At 44.9% G+C, this 19632-nt stretch overlaps 1 protein-coding gene across 1 annotated transcript in view; it reads left to right on the forward strand.

Moving 5' to 3' along the window:
- Positions 1 to 19632, forward strand: part of LOC122796737 (desmoglein-2-like) — a 1662953-nt gene that overhangs the window by 1246240 nt on the left and 397081 nt on the right. The window contains exon 8 of the mRNA XM_044065446.1: positions 10180 to 10186. Coding sequence (XP_043921381.1) covers positions 10180 to 10186 — 7 coding nt within the window. The remainder of the gene's footprint in view (positions 1 to 10179; positions 10187 to 19632) is intronic.

Below are 19632 nucleotides of genomic sequence, written 5' to 3' on the forward strand. Positions count from 1 at the left end.
GCCATTGGCAGATTGTTTACCTTTGGGCTGTTTTCAAATCATAGACCCCTTGCACACATTTTTAGGACCATGAAAAAATTCTTTGATTCACCTTCCTGATTGTATTAAATTATAATATATAATAATTAAATTATATCCTTTGTATAATATACCACTTGTTGGACCGTGTTTTAAATTTATAGCCAGTAAGCAAAGAAACAAAACACATGAACCAGTAATATTAAAGTTGCCCAATTCAGAACATTTAAAGCATAAAAGGCCACTCAAACTTCTGTCATTACAACCCACCAATATCAGTCAATATGCACAGTCTCTGCAGAAGTAAAAGTCATCTGAATAATTCCCCATTAAAGAGATCTGACTGTAACTAATGAAAATGTTGCTGCTGGCAAAAACCTTTATATTTAAGTATTTAATCTCTACATTCACTGTCTGCTGCCCTTGAAGAATAAATTGCCTATGTTAAATTAAAAAACAGGGTCATGGTTACTAGGCATCTTATCCAAAGGAGGACATACTCAGGACTGCAGCACCCCATCCTCTTAAAATCCAACACAGTGTTAGCAATATATCTACATGCTATGGGATTAGAACCCACAGACTTCTGCATTAAAACAAAAGTATGCTACCTGATGTGCTACTAACACTGCTTTAAAACTCTAAACACACAACACTGATACCATTTGCTAAGCAAATCAGTTGCATATTTTGGTTTGAGAATTCAGGCTGTTGTTTCCTGTAGCTAAGGTACAGGGCTTGAGCCTAAGCAAATTACTAACCACCTGCTAAGCCTAACTAGGGCATTTCACTGTCTTACACACCTACCTCAATCTTTTAATGCAAGAAATCTGGACAAAGTGTAAAATAAATGTGAGCACATTATAACTATTCCTCTCATGAGCTTAGAAAATTGCTGGAATAACAGGATTTGTTAGTATGCATTTTTCTAAAGGATATGAAGTCTAAACCTCAAATATCTGTCTTTATTTAGCAACTTTAATTTTTTTATGAGGAAAAAACAAAAATATGGGGCAAAAATATGGCCAGTTGAGGGGTATGCTACCCATCTCTCTCACTCATACACACACACACACACACACACACACACCATACCACTCAACTTCTTAGCACAAGAGGTCTGGGCAAAGCCTGTCATAATGGGGGAACAAAGGCCCAAAACTAAGGAAACATTTTAAATATTGCTCTTATAAATTCAGAAAGTTGCTTGAATAACAGAATGTGTGTTAGAATGCATTTTGTAAAAGATATGAAGTCTGAAACTAAACTCAACTGCATGCCATTAGATAGTAACTTTAATCCTTAGATCATCCAAGTGATTTCTGAAAAAAAAAGACAATTTTTATGAGGAACAGACCAAAAATATAAGGCAAAAATCTGGACATTCTGTGAAAATCTGTACAGCTGAGAGGTATTATACATACACCTCCCTCTTAGACCCTCCCCCATACCTCTCAACCTTTTAGAGCAAAAAATCTGGACAAAGAAAATCATAATGGGGGGACAAATGTCCAAAAAATAGGAACCACCTTTTAAATATTGCTTTTACAAACTTAGAAAGTTGATAGAACAACACGTTTTGCATTACTATGAACTTTCTGAAGGATATGAACTCTCAAGCTCAAATGTCTGCCATTATTTGCTGTCTTAATCCTCAGTGATTTGCCAGGGAATGCCAGAAAAACACAGTTTTATGAGAAACAGACCACAGATGTGAGATTAAAATCTTGACATTCTGCAAAAATCCGGATAAGAACCTTGTGAAAAAGCCTTGAGTTTACTTGCCGTAAGTAGTTAAATTAGTTAGTTCTACATACTTGTGGCCATATAGACAGTAGAAATCTCGCCAATATTTCAGTACTGGTTCTGTGACAACTAGCAGACACTCACCTGATGACTTGAGTGAGCAAACAGGAACGTAAGGCAACAACAGCTAAATGAAATTGGGGTGACACGTCACACAAAAATTGTGATGAACCATATCACACAAGGAATATGAGATGTTAAAAACAGAGCTAACTATAACAGCCTACCTGTCTAAATTGCATAGTACAGGGTAATAGGACAAAACCTGAAAAATCCATTTAAAATGCTGGCCTAAGAATTCAGGCTTATTGCAAGCTGGCAAGATCCATATACAAGAGCCCATGGAATCAGGGTAGCCAGACGTCCCTATTTGAGTGGGATTGTCCCGGGATCAGCAGCCCGATCCAGAGTCCTGCACTGCCAGTTTAAATCCCGGCAAAACAGCCCTCTGCTTTTTTTTTTTTTGATTGGCCCGTATACTGGCATACGGGCAAATCAAAAATCGATAAACATAGAGCTGCTTGTGTCTAATGTGGAACTTCAGGCAGTTCCGCATTAAACACAGCTCCATTTTTCGAGTTATTTGATTGACTCTTATACCGGCATACTGGCCAATCAAAAATAGCTAAACAAGGAAGCTGCTTGTGTTTTATGTGTAGCATCAGGCAAATGTTCTTCATGTTTCACTGTTGCAGTCATTATATTTGGGTTATCTGCTTGCAGGTAGCCCTCAGTCGGTCTGATTAAAAAAGTCTTGGGTCCTGCGTCAGTTGCTGTCCCTTCTTCCATGACGTCAGGTCGTCAGGGGTATAAAACATGCAGCCGACGCCATTACATCAGTCTTTCTTGCTGTGCGGTGCCCGAAGCAGAAGCAGTTCGTAAGTGCCGGTGGGCAGACTCCTGAAATTTTTGTTTTTGATTTTCAGAACCGAAGTCTTCAACTAAAGCTAAGTACCCCGTTGGGGAAACTTTTTCTTGCTTCTCACCGATGTCAGTAAAAGTCAATAATTGCATTACTTGTGGAAAGCAAATACCTCATAAAGATTTTCATTTGTACTGTATTATTTAATCAACGCACTATCCGTCGTCTGTATATTTTTGCCTCTAAATATTTCGGTTCTCTGTTTAATTATCCAGAAATGTCGTCGGTTAGCCATCCGACTACCGGGATTCCAAAAAAACACAAAGATAAAAGACAGAGATAGGCCGCCGAGGTCCAAAACTGCCAACGACGCTTCTCCTAAGCTAGTCGCCAGTTCTCAGTGAGGTGCTTTCGCAGCCCCCAATACCCACTACTTCTGTTTCGCAGGCCTCTACTCAGACCCATTCGGAGTCCGGTATGCCGCGAGAAGCTTCAACTATGGAACCCGCGGATGTCTGTACCTTGGATGGGTCCGGAGCCACTGTGCAGGCACCGGCTTCTGAAGGCGTTTTCAAGCCTATGGACTTGCATATTAAACCGGCGCCTCCTTTTTCACTTAGGCCTAAATCTCGAACCATGCCTAAAAAAACGACGCCCAGGCCAAATGCTCAGGCCTCTATGCCTAAAAAAAAAATAAGAATGGCTGAAGATTTAATAACTCTAATCAGGGTAGCCAACACCCCTTTCTAAGAGGACTAGGACTGAAGTTGTTTATGAATCTTCTGACCAGGATTCTGTTTTTTCTGATTCTTCTGATGATCTGGATTTGCCCTTATCTACTTATGAGGATTCTGATGCATAGAATTTTTCTTTTGAGGAAACCTTGCATACTCTAAGGGAGCATTTCCTCTGGGAAAGCCAGGATTTTTCTGATTCAAAAAAGAGGCTTAGGGATTTCTTACTCCTACTTCAGCATAGGCCTTTAGCTATTCCTCCTGTACTAGACATTGTTAATGATGCTTTTTCGGAATCTAGTTTGTTCCCTGATTCCTTGCCTCCTGCTCCCAGAAAACCTGAGTCCCTGAGTCACACAAGTTCCTTTTTAAAAATCCTGTTGCGGATCCAGAGACTATTTCACAGGGGCCCAAGGGCATTAAGGCTTCTACTGCTAAAAATCCTACCCCTTCTGATAGAGACTCCAGGGCGCTGAGTAGATAGGGTAAGAAGGTTTACACTTCTGCAACCTTGGCCATTAGGGCTTTAAACTGCTAGTTTCATATGTTAAAGTATCCGCAACATGTTATCGGATTGCTTAAACAGAAAATGATGTTGATTCCTGACTGTGTGGAAAATAAAGAATTACAGGATTTAATGCATTCTGCTGAACAAGTTGGAAAACATACTTTGCAATGTGGTTTTGATTCATTAGAGGCCTCTTGCAGGGCTGATATTACTGGGTCTATGCTCAGAAGGCATGCTTGGCTAAAGGAGCAGTCCTTGCTTGATCATGTTAAAGCTAAATTGTTGGATGCTCCCTTAACTCAGGACTGCCTGTTTGGCAACAAGGCTGAGGAAGTTCTTAAAAAGATGGAAGATAAAGCTAAATGTATGCAAATTGTTAAAGATTTCTTACACGTTCAACCTCCTAGATTTAGTAGGCACTGGCCCTGTAAGAATTTATCCTTTCCAGCCACTTCCAGGTCTTCTCAAGCCAAACCCAGACACAGCAAAAGCTCCAGGTCTCAGTCCCAGGGGACACACATGACTAAGCAGTGGGGGGCCTCCACTTCCAAATCTGGGAGTAATAAGACTCCCCCCATGGTAAACTGTCTCAATGACTTCCATATAAAATTTCCAAGCACATATCAACTGACTTCCCCTTTGGGGAGAAAGATTGCTCTTCATGCAAAGAACTGGGAACTCATTACCCAGGACAAATGGGTTTTAAATATAGTGTCCCAGGGATACAGATTTCACTTCTACACATTGCCAATACCAAGCGGGTGGCCACACCAACCCCCAAATCAGTGGGCAGAAGCCCAAAAACAACTACTTTCTCTCTTAAGCATGGGGGCTATTCAGCTGGTACCGGACGAAGAAAAGGGACAAGGTTTCTACTCGAGACTTTTCCTGGTACCCAGAAAAGACAATTCATGGCATCCTATCCTGGACCTGTCTACTCTAAACACCTTTTTGGAAATTCCAAAATTCAAGATGCTGACTCTTTACCAATTACTTCCTATGCTAGGCAAAGATGCCAGGTTGGCAACACTAGATTTAAAAGAAGCATACCTGCACATCCCAATCAGGGAATCTTGCAGAAGATATCTACGCTTCAAAGCAGGCTACACGCACTATCAGATGTTCATCGTGTTATACTGCTGCAGTCATCACACTTGGGTTATCCTGCCGTCAGGTGGTCCCGCAGTTGGCCGAATCCCAAAGTCTTGGTCCGGCATCGGTTGTCGTCGCTTCTTCCCTGACGTCAGTGCGACAGGGGGATAAAAGAGGCAGCCAACGCCATTTTCTTCAGTCTTTCTTGCCGTGCGGTGCCCGAAGCAGAAGCAGTTCGCAAGTGCTGGTCGGCTAACTCCTGAGATTTTTGAATCGAATTTCTGCCTGAAGTCTTCTCTAAAGCTAAGTACCCCGTTGGGGAAACTTTTCTTGCCTCAGACCAATGTCAGACAAAGTAAATAATTGCATTTCTTGTGGGAAGCAAATACCTCATAAGGATTTTCATTCTTACTGTATTCCTTGCCTAGGCCGAGACCGGTTTTGTGCTAGGTTCAACAAACGTATAATCAAGCATCGGGCAGATTTCGCCCGACATTATTTTGGCAGGAAATTTAACTATAGCATGTCGTCGGAGCAACCGACATCAGCAATGATTAAAAAACGCAAGGATAAGGACAGGCAACCAAGGCCAAGACCAGATACCGAGGCCTCAGCAAGGCCTGCCGCCGGTTCTCCGGTTTTCAGCGAGGTGCCTACGCAGCCCCTGACTACCGCTGATTTAGAAATTCTGACGGCCTCCCAGACTGAATCAGCTGGGCCTCAGGAGCCGGTTCCATCTCACCCCTCGGATGCCAACCCTGACGGTGATCCAGAGATTTTGGACAGGCCTTCAGTTTCTGAAGGTGTCTTCAAACCGACAACTATCTCTATTAAGTCTTATGCTAAACTTAAAGCCCCCTTAAAAGTTAGGAAACTGGGTCCACAGGCCCCTATGCCTAAAAAACAGATGCTTAAGATGGCTGAGGATTTAATTACCCTTATCAGGGGTTCACAACCCCCTCCTGACAAAAGGCCTAGACTGGAGGAAGATTATCATTCCTCTGACCAAGCATCCATTTCCTCAGCTAACTCTGAGGACCAGGATTATTCCTTCCCTCCTTATGAAGACTCAGATGCTGAAGAGTCCATTCCCTCAGTCTCCCCCCCCTGAAGACTACTCTTTTGGGGAAACTTTGCACACCATGAGGGAACACTTCCACTGGGAAGACCAAGATTACTCTGACTCTAAGAAAAGACTCAATGAGTTTCTTCTTCTTCCACAGCATAGACCCCTTGCAATTCCTCCAGTTTTAGACATTTTGGATGATGTTTACACCGAATCTAGTCTAAACCCAGATTCCTTACCTCCTGCACCAGCTAAACCAGACAGATACTACAGAGTTCCTGATTCTCATAAGTTTCTATATAAAAGCCCTGTTGCAGACCCCAAAACCATTTCCCAGGGTCCCAAAGGGGTTAAGGCCACTACTGTTAAGAATCCACTACCTTCTGAAAGAGATTCCGGAGCATTAGAAAGATGGGGGAAGAAAGTGTATACGTCTGCCACTTTGGCCATGAGGGCCTTAAACTGCCAATTCCACATGCTAAAATACCAGCAGTACTTGATTACACAGTTAAAGCAGAAAATGATCTCTCAGACAGATCAACCTGATTTCAAAGAGATGCAGGATTTGCTGCATGCAGCAGAACAGGTGGGAAAGCATACCTTACAGTGTGGTTTTGATTCATTGGAAGCCTCATGTAGAGCAGCTGTCACAGGATCTGTAATACGTAGACATGCTTGGCTAAAAGAGCAAGCCTTACCAGAACATGTCAAAGCAAAGTTATTGGATGCTCCATTGCAGAAGGATGTGTTATTTGGTGTCAAAGCAGAGGAAGTTTTAAAGAAAATGGAAGAAAAGGCAAAATCTATGCAGACAGTTAAAGATTTTTTTTACAGGTACAACCTCCTCGTTTCAGCAGAAACTGGCCATCAAAAAACTAGTCCTTTCCTGCATCAGACAGACCCCAAAGAGGTATGTACAGGCCAGCCACAAGGTTCTTTCAGGCCTAGGCAATGGCATACAACAACTCAGAGACGAAAGATCTCAACCCTTCAGGAAACAAACACAATGACTTCCCTCTTCACCTGCCAAGCAAAATTGCCCTGGCAGCACCTTTGGGAGGAAAACTGGCTCTATTTCCACAAAATTGGCGCATCATAACAAAGGACAAATGGGTTCTGGATATTATTACCCGAGGCTACAGATTTCATTTTCACACTTTACCACGGATGAGAGGCATGCCAAATCTGCCTCCAAACCAATGGGCAGAGGCACAAACACAAATTTCAGCTCTCATGGATATGAAAGCAATTCAAAAGGTACCTACAAAGGAGCAAAGTCAAGGTTTTTACTCTAGGCTATTTCTAGTACCAAGAAAGGACAAAGCCTGGAGACCCATTTTAGACCTCTCAATTCTAAACACATACCTGGAGGTACCCAAGTTCAAAATGCTCACACTACAGCAGCTTCTTCCCATGCTGGGCAAGGAGTCTTGGCTGGTAACGTTGGACCTCAGAGGCATACCTGCATGTTCCCTATCAGACAAGATTGCAGAAGATACCTCAGATTTTTGGCAGGTATAACGCATTATCAATTCTCTGCATTGCCCTTTGGCTTATCTACTGCGCCCAGAGTATATACGAAATGCCTGGCATCAGTAATTGCATACTGCAGACAATGAGGATTACAAATTTATCCATATCTGGACGACTGGCTGATCCAAGTGGACAGCAAGGCCATTCTATTACAGCATCTGGCATTTGTAACAAAGCTGCTAAGTTGCCTAGGGTACACAGTAAACAAAAAGAAGTCAAAGCTAATATCCTCACAAGACATAATATTCCTGGGTGCCAGCTTAAATACAACGGGCCAGATGGCTTATCTCACGCCAGACAAACAAAAACAACTGACTCAATACTTCAAACAGATGGCAACTTTTACCCAGCTCACTGCAAGGAAAATCCTGCAGGCACTGGGGTTCATGGCATCCTGCATTCAACTAATTCCACATGCAAAGCTGCATATGAGGAAATTGCAATGGTACCTGAAAAGTGTATGGACTCAACACAGGCACAGCCTCGAAACAAGTATATACCTCTCATTCCCTGCCTTCAAAAAGAGTTCCTATGGTGGGCTCAAGCATGTCAAATAAACAAGGGTCTTCCTTTTGTCTTACCTCCAGCAAACCAAACTATGACAACAGATTCTTCAGGCTACACCTGGGGAGCACACATGGCAGGACAGTGCATACAGGGCAAGTGGTCTGCAAAACAAATGCATCTGCACATCAACCAAAAGGAGATGCTAGCTGTGCAAAATGCACTGACAGCCTTCAAGGACCTCTTGCATCCAGGACAACTACTAATAAGGACAGACAACACCACAGTTGTGGTACATAAACAAACAGGGAGGAACACACTCCTACCCTTTATGCAGACAGGCAATGACCTTGTGGAACACAGCATTGACTTACCAAGTACAACTGCAAGCGCAATTCCTGCCAGGAAAGGAAAACATTGGCAGACGAATTAAGCAGAAATTTGGCAGATCCTCACGAGTGGAGACTACACCCACAAGTGTTTTCAATGATAACTCAAAGGTGGGGACGCCCAGACATAGATCTGTTTGCCTCCCCCAACAATTGTCAACTACAGAAATTTTGCACAAGGACTTATCATTCCCTAGCCTGGAAAGTGGATGCCCTATCATTCAGTTGGACAGCATTGACAGTCTATGCTTTCCCACAACTACCTCTCTTGACCAAGGTATTACTGAAAATCAGATCAGGGAGACCACAAATGATCCTCATTGCTCCGGACTGGCCACGTCAGCACTGGTACCCATTACTAAGGACCTTGACCCACAGCCCTCCATGGATCTTACCTCAATTCCCACTTCTGTTGACTCAGCAAAACTCTCAGATCCTTCACAGTCAGCTCAGGACTTTAAATTCAGCTGCATAGAGAATACCTTGAATTATCAATCAACACTTCTCTCAAAGGACGTCCTGAATGTCATTTTGGAGGCCAGGAGGCCCAGCACGATAAAAACTTACTCAGACAAATGGAAAAGATTTTGTGCATGGAACCAGGCTAAAGGCCAAAATCCTTGGATACCAAACATTCCTCAAATACTGCAATACTTAAGTGAGATGCTACACAGAGGCCTTTCTTTTTCATCCATTAAGATCCATGCTTCAGCCATTTCAGCTCAATATAATACGGATCCTCCCATATTCTCACACCCTTTACTAAGGCAGTTTCTCAGAGGGGCTAAGAATATAAGACCCCCAGAAAACCCCCAACGCCAGCCTGGGACCTCAACTTAGTTTTAGAAAAATTAACGCTGCCTCCTTTTGAACCAGCCTTCTCAGCAGAACTACAATACTTGTCATGGAAAACAGCTCTGTTGTTGGCTATCACCTCAGCACGCAGGGTCTCAGAACTACAGGTACTTATGGCAGTGGAACCTTTCATCATTTTCCATCAGGACAGAGTCTCTTTACAAATTAACCCTACCTTTATGCCAAAGGTAGTATCAAGTGTGGCTTTGAATCAGACCATTTACCCACCTTTTATCCAAACCCCCATCACTCTTTGGACATTCACAGACAGCTACGTTACTATTTGGATAAGACAAAGACCTTCAGAAAAACTGACCATCTCTTTGTATCCTATGCTGCAGGTTCACAAGGAAAGGCTATTTCAAAACAGACCATCTTCAAATGGATAGCACATTGTATCCGCTTTTGCTACTCGCACCATGGGAAAGCAGTGCCTGTTAATATTAGGTCCCATTCTACCAGGGCTACGGCAACCTCAGCAGCCTTTCTCAGGGGGGTTCCAACCAAGGACATTCTGGAGGCAGCTACTTGGAGTCCAGTGCACACCTTTACCAAGCACTACCACCTTCCATTATACTCAAAAACCAGAGCTGGTTTTGCCACTGCAGTTCTGCAGGGCATCCTGGCTTCACCTAACCCAGTTTAGTACCAGCCACCCATCCATAGCTTTGGGATTCAACCCAAGTGTGATGACTGCAGCAGTATAACACGATGAACATAGTACAGTTTTGTACCTACCATAAATGTAGATGTTCGAGTGTATATACTGCTGCAGTCCAGGTTACCCTCCCACAATCCCCTCTACATACCAGGGTGTTAGTTATAACTCCATGTACATCAATCTATTGGATGCATGTCTATATGGTGTATTTGCTAACAGCTAGTACTATTGTTTATCTACTAGGGTATTTTTGCATAGTTATTTGTATTGCCTTCCTAGTTGGGGGCACCTGACATGTGGGGCAAGAAAAACTGAAGAAAATGGCGTCGGCTGCCTCTTTTATCCCCCTGTCACACTGACGTCAGGGAAGAAGCAACGACAACCGACGCCGGACCAAGACTTTGGAATTCTGCTGACTGTGGGACCGCCTGACGGCAGGATAACCCAAGTGTGATGACTGCAGCAGTATATACACTCGAACATCTACATTTATGGTAGGTACAAAACTGTACTTTCTCTGCACTGCCCTTTGGCTTATCTACTGCACCCAGGGTATTCACAAAGTGCCTAGATCCTATTACTGCATTTTGCAGGCAAAGAAATATTCAAATATATCCATACCTAGACGATTGTCTAATTCAGGCAGAAAGCCAGAACATACTTTTGAATCATCTGGCTTTTGTACAAAAGGTTCTAATTTGTCTGGGGTAAACCATAAATAAAAAGAAGTCATTCTTGGTACCCTGTCAAATTATATTCCTGGGAGCAAGCTTGAATACAACTTACCAGATGGCTTACCTCATGCCAGAGAAACAAATTCATTCGACAAACTACTTCAAACAAGTGGTCACAAAAGCTCTGCTGTCTGCAAGACAAAAATACTGCAAGCATTGGGGTTCATGGCCTCCTGCATTCTTCTAATTCCATAATCAAGACTGCATATGTGGAAACTACAGTGGTACTTAAAAAGCCTATGGTGTCAACATTCTCAGGATCTAGAAGCAATGATTCCTATCATACCTTGCCTACACCTGGAATTCCTTTGGTGGGCAGAGGCCTGCCACCAAAACAAGGGACTACCTTTCACACCACCCCCTGCCGCCCAAACCCTAACAACAGACGTATCGGACTATGTATGGGGGGGGCTCACCTGGCAGGGAAGTGCATTCAGGGCAAATGGAACCCAAATCAAATGCACCTGCATATCAATCAAAAAGAAATGTTAGCTGCACAGAATGCTCTGACAGCCTTCAAGGACCACATTCTTCTAGGACAACTTATGGTAAAGACGGACAATGCCACTGTTGTGTGGTACATAAACAAGCAGGGGGTTACACATTCTTACCCCCTCTGCAGACTAGCCATGGCATTGTGGAACACAGCCTTCAGCTACCAAGTGCACCTACAAGTTCAATTCCTGCCAGGAAAATTAAATACACTGGCAGATGGACTAAGCAGAAACCTCATGGACCCACACGAGTGGAAACTGGAACCAAGGATTTTCAGCATGTTGACAAGCAAATGGGGAACCCAGATATAGACCTGTTTGCCTCTCCCCAGAACTACCAATTGGACACATTTTACACAAGGACTCCCCACAAGCAAGCCTGGAAAGTGGATGCTCTGTCCTTCAGCTGGAAAATCCTATCAGTCTATGCCCCCCCCCCCCTTGCCTCTGCTTTTCAAAGTACTACTAAAAATCAAATAGGACAAACCAAGGATGATTTTGATTGCTCCAGACTGGCCACGCCAACACTGGTACCCTCTCCTGCGCTGTGTGTCACGGTTATTCCCATGGCACCTGCCTCAGACTCCTTCCCTGTTGTCTCAGCAGGAGAAGCAGATTCTGCACCCTCAGCTTCTAACACTGAAACTTGCAGCCTGGCTAATTACATAATCTCTCCTCTACCATCCCTCAGTAAACCTGTGATGAATATCATTTTAGAGGCAAGGAGGCCTAGTACTAGAAAATCTTATGCTGAAAAATGGACAAGATTCTGTACCTGGAACCACTCTCAAGGGATGAGCACAGCAGTGCCCAATTTACCTCAGGTTTTGCAATACTTAACTGAGATGCTTCAAAGGGCCTGTCTTTTTCCTCCATTAAAATCCACGCCTCAGCCATTTCAGCTCATTATAGTACAGAACCTCCCCTCTTCTCTCATCCACTGCTCAAGCAGTTCCTCAGAGGGGCCAACATTTTGAGACCACCCAGGAGAGCTCCAACCCCAGCCTGGGACCTTAACTTTGGTTTGGAGAAACTCTCTATCCCTCCTTTCGAGCCAGCTGCTACTGCAGACTAAAAATGTCTTTCTTGGAAAACAGCTTTCCTTTTAGCAATCACTTCAGCTAGAAGGGTATCTGAATTACAGGCCCTTATGGCGGTGGAGCCTTTCATCATCTTTCATGCGGACAGGATGTCCCTCAGAACCAATCCATCCTTCATGCCCAGGGTAGTATCCAGTGTGGCTCTTAATCAGTCCATTCATTTGCCAACCTTCTTTCCCAATCCACAGAACAAAGGGGAATGGATACTGCATTCCTTAGATGTGCACAGACAACTTAGATTCTACTTGGACAGGACTAACCCTCAAAGGAAATCTGAACAACTGCTGGTGGTATTTACTGCAGGGGCAGAGGGGAAGGCTATCTCAAAGCAAACCATTTCTAAATGGACAGGCCATTGCATTCATTTCTGCTTTAAGCTCCATGGAAAACCTTTCCCCCAGGGGATCAGACCTCACTCCACCAGGGCTGCATCTACCTCTACAGCCTTTCTCAGAGGCGTCCCTACAAGGGACATACTAGAAGCTACTACCTGGAGTTCTGTACATACTTTCACCAAGCATTATCATTTGTCAGCTTTCTCTAGATCTAGAGCTGGCTTTGCCACTGCAGTCTTGCAGGGCCTTATAGCTGATCCTAATGCTATCAAAATTCCTCCTCCCAACCATAGCTTTGGGAATCTACCCAAATCTAATGACGGCAACAGTGAAACACGAAGAACATAGTACAGTTGATGTACACTTACCATAAATGTAGATGTTTGAGTGTATTCACTGTTGCAGTCCTGGTTACCCTGCCTCCAGCCCCCTAACTTCTTTTGGCTATACCTCTACTTTCCTTTACTATGCTTAAAAGCCTTTTTGGTGTATTTGCTTTTTTGTTGGAGGTATATCATTGTACTTTTATATTTAATTGCTCCCCATTAGGGGGGTACCTGACATCTGGGGAAAGAAAAACTGATATAATGGCGTCGGCTGCATGTTTTATACCCCTGTCAACCTGACGCCATGGAAGAAGTGACAGCAACCAACGCAGAACCCAAGACTTTGTTAATCAGGTCGACTGTGGGCTACCTGCAAGCAGATCACCCAAATGTAATGACTGCAACAGTGAATACACTCGAACATCTACATTTATGGTAAGTGTACACAACTGTACTTTCCACATTAAACACAGCTCCGTTTTTCCATTGGCTCGTATACCGGCATACGGGCCAGTCAAAAATTGGTAAACATGCAACTGCTTGATGTCCCATGTTAAACAGAAGTAGCTCTGTTTTTAAAGACTTTTTTTTGGTCCTCACTTTGTCCTTACCCGGCCAGTCGGAAATATGGCAACCCTGCATGGAATAGATATTGAGCACCTCAGTAGAGAAGACATGTTAAAACAACTGCTGGGCAGTACTAGACAGTACAAATGGCCATGTCAGGACTGAATACATTTAAAGCCAAGGCCTGTTTGGATGCTATTAACATACCTGGATTCAGATCAGTTCTTTGCTTATGCCACAGAGACTGTGGGATGACTTCAACCACTTTCTGGACTTCAACAAAATACCAAAAGACTATTCTTTTTTCACTTAATAAATATACTATATTGCTTCCTCATGTGACAGAGCAAACAGTGAAGAGAGCCAGGTACTTTCGGATGTCCATTATGAGAGACTGCAAGACTTCTGCACAAGAACATAGAAGAGGGAATAATGCAATCTAACAAAGATTTGGCCAGATAGAAGACCTTCAAAATAATTTTTTTAAGCTTCATTTTTAGGTGTTCTCAATTTTACTTGCATAGATTACAAAGAACATGCTTATTAATGTGTAGTTTATAAATATAGTCTCACTTCTGTATTATTTTTGTACTATGTATTTTCCCTTCTGTGCCTCATACAGTTGATTCTTCCAGCTTACATTCTTTTGAAAAAATGCACAGATTAATTTCTTTAATCTTAGTCATTAAGAAGATAATGTCTGTGCTCCTTAGGCAGTTTAAAACGAACGCAGTTACGTCTGCTCTTGCTCATGCATGGCAGTGAGTAATCAGCCTGGCAAAACAAGTAGAAACAACAGTGAAGCAAAACAGATTTTTTAAACAAAAGATGCATTCTCAGTGATAAACTAGCAGCACTCTAAATTTGTGGACAGCATTGTTGTGTCTGCTTATTTATTAAACTTTATATATTTGTTTTGCTTGTTTCCAGTACGTGTCATCAGTTGTAGTCAGAAGATCTGAAGTAGTTAACTTAATTTTATCTGCAACCTGTGGGTATATGGATCCACATCGGATCCGAGCCGGCAACTTTTTCTCCAGCATCTGCTCCAAGCTCTGAGCTCCTCCCCTTACCCATAATGCCCTACCATCTCTTATCTTCCCTCAGATCTCGTTTGCCACACCAGTAGTGTGTATCGTGGTCTCCTTTGCTCTGAGCTCAGGGATAGTAAGTGGTATTATTAGTTGTATCTAGTGTGTGTTTCAGTGAATATTTTCCCTTCCTCCCCTTGTTTAGTGTATTGCTTGTTCGTCGGTGTAAAAAAAAAAACTTAGAGAGTAGTTGTTAGGCCTCCCCTTCCCCTACCTGTGTTTGTGTGTGGTTTTCTGGTAGGTAGTGTTTTTTGCAGGACTGTGGCTGATCAGCCGAAGCCTGTTTTCAAAAAATGTACAGAGTGTGGCCATAAGCTGTCCCCTGCTGATGGTCACACTCTGTGTGTGATTTGCTTGGGAGTGGCACATTTGTCCACTCAATGTGCTGTCTGCTCCGGTTTTAACCCTAGGGCCCTTGGGGATCGGAAGGCAAAGTTAGTAGCCAAAGGCCTTCTCCCTGCTGCCATGCTGGAATCTCCCTCAGTCTCTAGTGTTCTACCTCCCACCCAGATAGGGACTCAACTTCCTCCTTCTTCTGGTGATGGGTCTACTAAGGACAAATCTACAGTCAGCGTGGCTGACAAGGAAAAAAAAAAGATAAAGAAAGGCACAGAGAGGATAGGGAGAAGAGAAAGGACAGACTTCATAAGAGATCCCCAGACAGGGAGCTCTTTCTCAGTTCCCCTTCTAAGACCATGAGGCCTGTTTCTCCACGGCTCTGGTCTCCTCATTTCTCACCGGAGCCATTGGAACATTTGGACCCAAGGCCTTCCTCCCCCTTGCGCAGACCAGCGAGATCCGAGTCGGTGGTCTCTTCGAGGTCGACTCAGAGCTTATTGGACATGGACAGGATGATGCGGAGATTCATTCAGACACAAATTCAGATTGGAGTCTTGCCAGGACCCTCTCCCTCTGGAGGGGGGACCTCCATGCCTTTTTTCCACCCCATCTCTCCTTCCCCGATCCGTGCTTCGGCTTTGGGGCTCTTAGATACGAGGGTTTTCGGAGCTGGTAGCTCGGCGCCAATGGTTCCTCCAACCTCGACTTCTGCTGTTACCTTGAGTTCCTCAGATCTGAGCGACTCTGAGCCGCGGACAGGGAGTCGGACCTGGGGGAATGGATTCTTCGGTCCCAACCTTTTCGGATTCGATCCGTTCCCTCGGACCTCAGGCTACCCTGGCTTTGGCTGCGGTCCCCGCTTCTGATCCGGGGAGGGCCTCTTCCTTACTGGGTGCTAAGGAGATCCACTCTCCCTCGGCCTTCAAAGTGGTGGAGAGGGTTCTCTCCCAGGGATTGGGACCCCAGCCCATCCCCTTGGATACCACCCAGGCCCTCCTGGATTTGGCGACGACTCCCTTCATCTTGTCTCAGGGACAGCCCATGCCAGAGGATCCCCAGGTTAATTTCCCTGAGGGAAACCCCTGCGGCTCATGAATCCCCTTCTGAGAGTCCCACTGAAGAGGGTCACCGTAAGCGCAAGTGCAAAAGGAGGCACTTGGACTCCCCCGAGTCTCTCACTACGGACACTGACTTAGATGAAGGAGAAGGTTCCCCCAGGTCACCTTCTGAAGACGTCTCCTTTGGAGAAAGTATGGAGATTCTTCACTAGAGGGGAGGTTGGCCAGCCCCAAAACCTTCTGGGGATGAGTCAGTGTTCCTGGAGGCCTTTGGCACGGGCCCATCTACTTCCTGGGTGTCCCTGCCAGCGGACCCCTTGGTGGACCTCATCACCACGAGGACATGGAAGGAGCCTGACACCATAGAGCCCATCCCCAAATGCCCTGACAAGATTTTATCTCCCCGTTCCGACAGACAACCTTGGTCAAAAGGAGCCCCAGTTGATGCTATATTGGTGGCAGCGGCCACAAAGAAGGAACTAGCACAGGAGAGCTAGTCAGTCCACCCTCCAGACAAGGAGTCCAGGTCGGTGGATAGGTTTGGGAAGCACGTCTATTCCTCAGTGACCTTTTCTATCCGTGCACTGAATTATTTGGCACGTGATCTGGCTTCAGCGAGACCTTGCTTCAGAATTTGCTGAGTTGCCCCCAGAGTCTTTATCGCCGCAAGACAGAGAGTTCTCGACGAAAATGTCTACTCTGAAGTCAGTCTCAAACACGTCGATGCGACTCCTTTCCCATGCCACGGAAGGAGCAGCTAATGCAGGCATAGCCATGAGGTGTCATGCTTGGCTTGGGTTGTGTCAGTTCGTGGACCTTTTCAAGGCGTCATTTATCAACGCTCCCTATGACGGTTCTTCCCTTTTTGGGAAGACAGTATGTGACACACTTGTCCAGAGCGAAAGGGATGGGAAGACTTTGTCTGCCATCGGGATCCGCTTCTCTAACCCTCAGTGGTCCTTCTCTCGAAATCAAAGAGGGCAGAAGAAGATGTCGTTCTGAAAATCTCAGTTTTCCCGGGATTCTCAGGACAAATATTCCCCCAGAGGCAGAGGGGGACAGGATCGACGCCGACCCAGAGGTAGGAGGGGTCCCAGGAATTTTGGATCTAGGGAACCCTTTTCTGATCGACCCGGTCAGCAGCCCTGCGGGGTTGCCCAACTGTTCTACTCTGGAGGCAGTCAGGGGAAGGTTGTCCTCACACCCAGCAGCATGGGAGTCCATTACGACAGATCGCAGGGTTTTACAGATAATATCCAGAGGTTACTCTATCCCATTTGTTGACCCTCCAAATATTGCAGATTACCTCCCGGATGTTCCACCCACTCACAGGGAGGCCACAGCTCTAGAGGTTTCAAAGCTGCTTTTCAAATGAGCCATCGAACAGGTCCCCCCTGATCAGTCCGGATCAGGCATCTACTCAAGGTTCTTTTTGGTGCCAAAAATGACGGGGGACCTCAGGCCCATTCTGGACCTGTCAGCATTAAACCTGTCTGTAGCCAAACAGAAATTCTGGATGGTCACCCTACAGTCCATTCTACCTTATCTGGATGTGCTCGTTAGACCTCCAGGATGCTTACTACCACATCAAAATACACAGAAGCTCCAGGAGGTTTCTGTGCTTCCGGCTGGTAGCCAGTCATTTTCAGTTCAGAGCCCTACTCTTTGGTCTAAGCACAGCCCCCAGGGTGTTCATCAAGGTAATGGCAGATGTCCTTCATGGATGCATCTGCAGTCATAACAACCGGGTTGTCCTGTCGTCAGGCAGCCCTTCAGTCGGCTCATCTCTGTTGGTCTGGTATAAAGGCATCAGCCCGCCCATTTTCCTCAGTCTTTCTTGCAAGCAGAAGCTGTTGGTCGGATCCAGAGATTACTATGTCAGAAAAAGTTAATAATTGTTTAAAACTGGGAAAACAAATGCCTCATAAGGATTTCCACTCTTACTGCCTACCTTGTTGCTGAACAGTTTGGATCCTCCGACTACCCAAACTGCTAAAAAAACCATGGTTAAAACTGATCAAAATACAGCAGAATCTATCACTACCACTGAGGCCCCTACTTCTCTTGAATCGGCCTCAGAAATTTTATCCACTACGGTGGCTGCCACTGACTTATCAGACACCATTCCCTTGGATGTGTCTACCCCAGCACGTGATGCTGCTAGGCCTCCAGCAGCCATGTCCATTAAGGCCTTTGCCAGGGCCAAAGCAGCCAAAACTACTAGAACAGTGCCTGCTAAACCCCCTACAACCCGGCCCTCTTCTAGTTCACAAATGCTTACTCTGGCAGAAGATTTAATTTCATCTGTCCTATGCTGCCCGACTGAAAGAACTCCAGCTCTATTCAGTCGCTTACCGCTTGCTCAGAGGTGACCTTTGCCTAACATACAAGGCCATGTCAAACCCAGATTTGATGAATATGCTTCACCTCAAAAAATCTAGATCCAGAGCCAAGCCAAGAGGGAGGCGGAAACCTCACACGGCTATTATTAATAGGGACGTGCTGAGGGATAGATTCATCACCCAAAGACTCCTATGCTGTGGAATAAAATCCGGTATATGTGAGGCAGAGCACCTCGCTGGCCTTGTTCAAGAGAAATCTTGACCAATGGATGGGAGATCGCAGATATACCCCAGGGATTACCTCAGTGTCACTGCTCAACAGAGGCACAGCAAAATAATGGGTATAGTTCCCATACTAAAGGGCAGATAGCCTAGTATGAACCTATGAACCTATGAACCTATTAATTAGGGGATCTCAATCTCACCCAGACAGGGCCTCTCAGCCCCCAGAGAAGAGACCTAGGGCAGAGCCCCCCGAGCCTGTGTCCTCTGATGATTCTGCTGATTAATCAGACATAACAGACCAGCCAGAGGCTCCTTTCTCCAATTTTGAAGACTCAGATGCTGAAGAATCCATTCCAGCTGCCTCCCCACCAGAAGAATTTTCCTTTGGGGAAACCTTACATGCCATGCGAGCAGTTCCAATGGCAGCAGCAGGATTTCTCAGACTCAAGAAAAAGACTTAGAACCTTTCTGCACCTTCCACAACACAGGCCCTTAGCTATACCTCCTGTGCTCTCTGTAGTGGATGATGCCTTCAATGATGTCTGCTCTGCTCCAGACTCTTTACCTCCAGCCCCTGCCAAACCAGACAGATTTTACAGGGTACCAGACACCCATCACCACCTTTACAAGGCCCCACTTGCAGACCCCGAAACTATATCCCAGGGTCCCAAGGCAGTAGCCGCGACCACAGCTAAAAACCCTATTCCTTCTGAAAGGGAAGCCAGGTCTTTAGACAGATGGGGCAAAAAGGTTTACACTTCAGCTACACTCTCAGCTAGAGCTTTAAACTGTCAGTTTCACATGATACAATACCAAGAGTTTATGCTTGATCAGTTAACTAAAAAGCTATCCTCTGATGAATCAATTGATAAGAAATATGTATTAGAAATGGTAAATAACATACAACAGGTTAGTAACCATTCCTTAAAATGTGGCTATGATGCACTGGAGGCTTCATTTAGATCAGCCATGACTGGCACAGTGATAAGAAGG

Source organism: Protopterus annectens, chromosome 3.part0 (assembly GCF_019279795.1).
Source record: "Protopterus annectens isolate FY-2018-M chromosome 3.part0, PAN1.0, whole genome shotgun sequence".
Taxonomy (NCBI): domain Eukaryota; kingdom Metazoa; phylum Chordata; order Ceratodontiformes; family Protopteridae; genus Protopterus; species Protopterus annectens.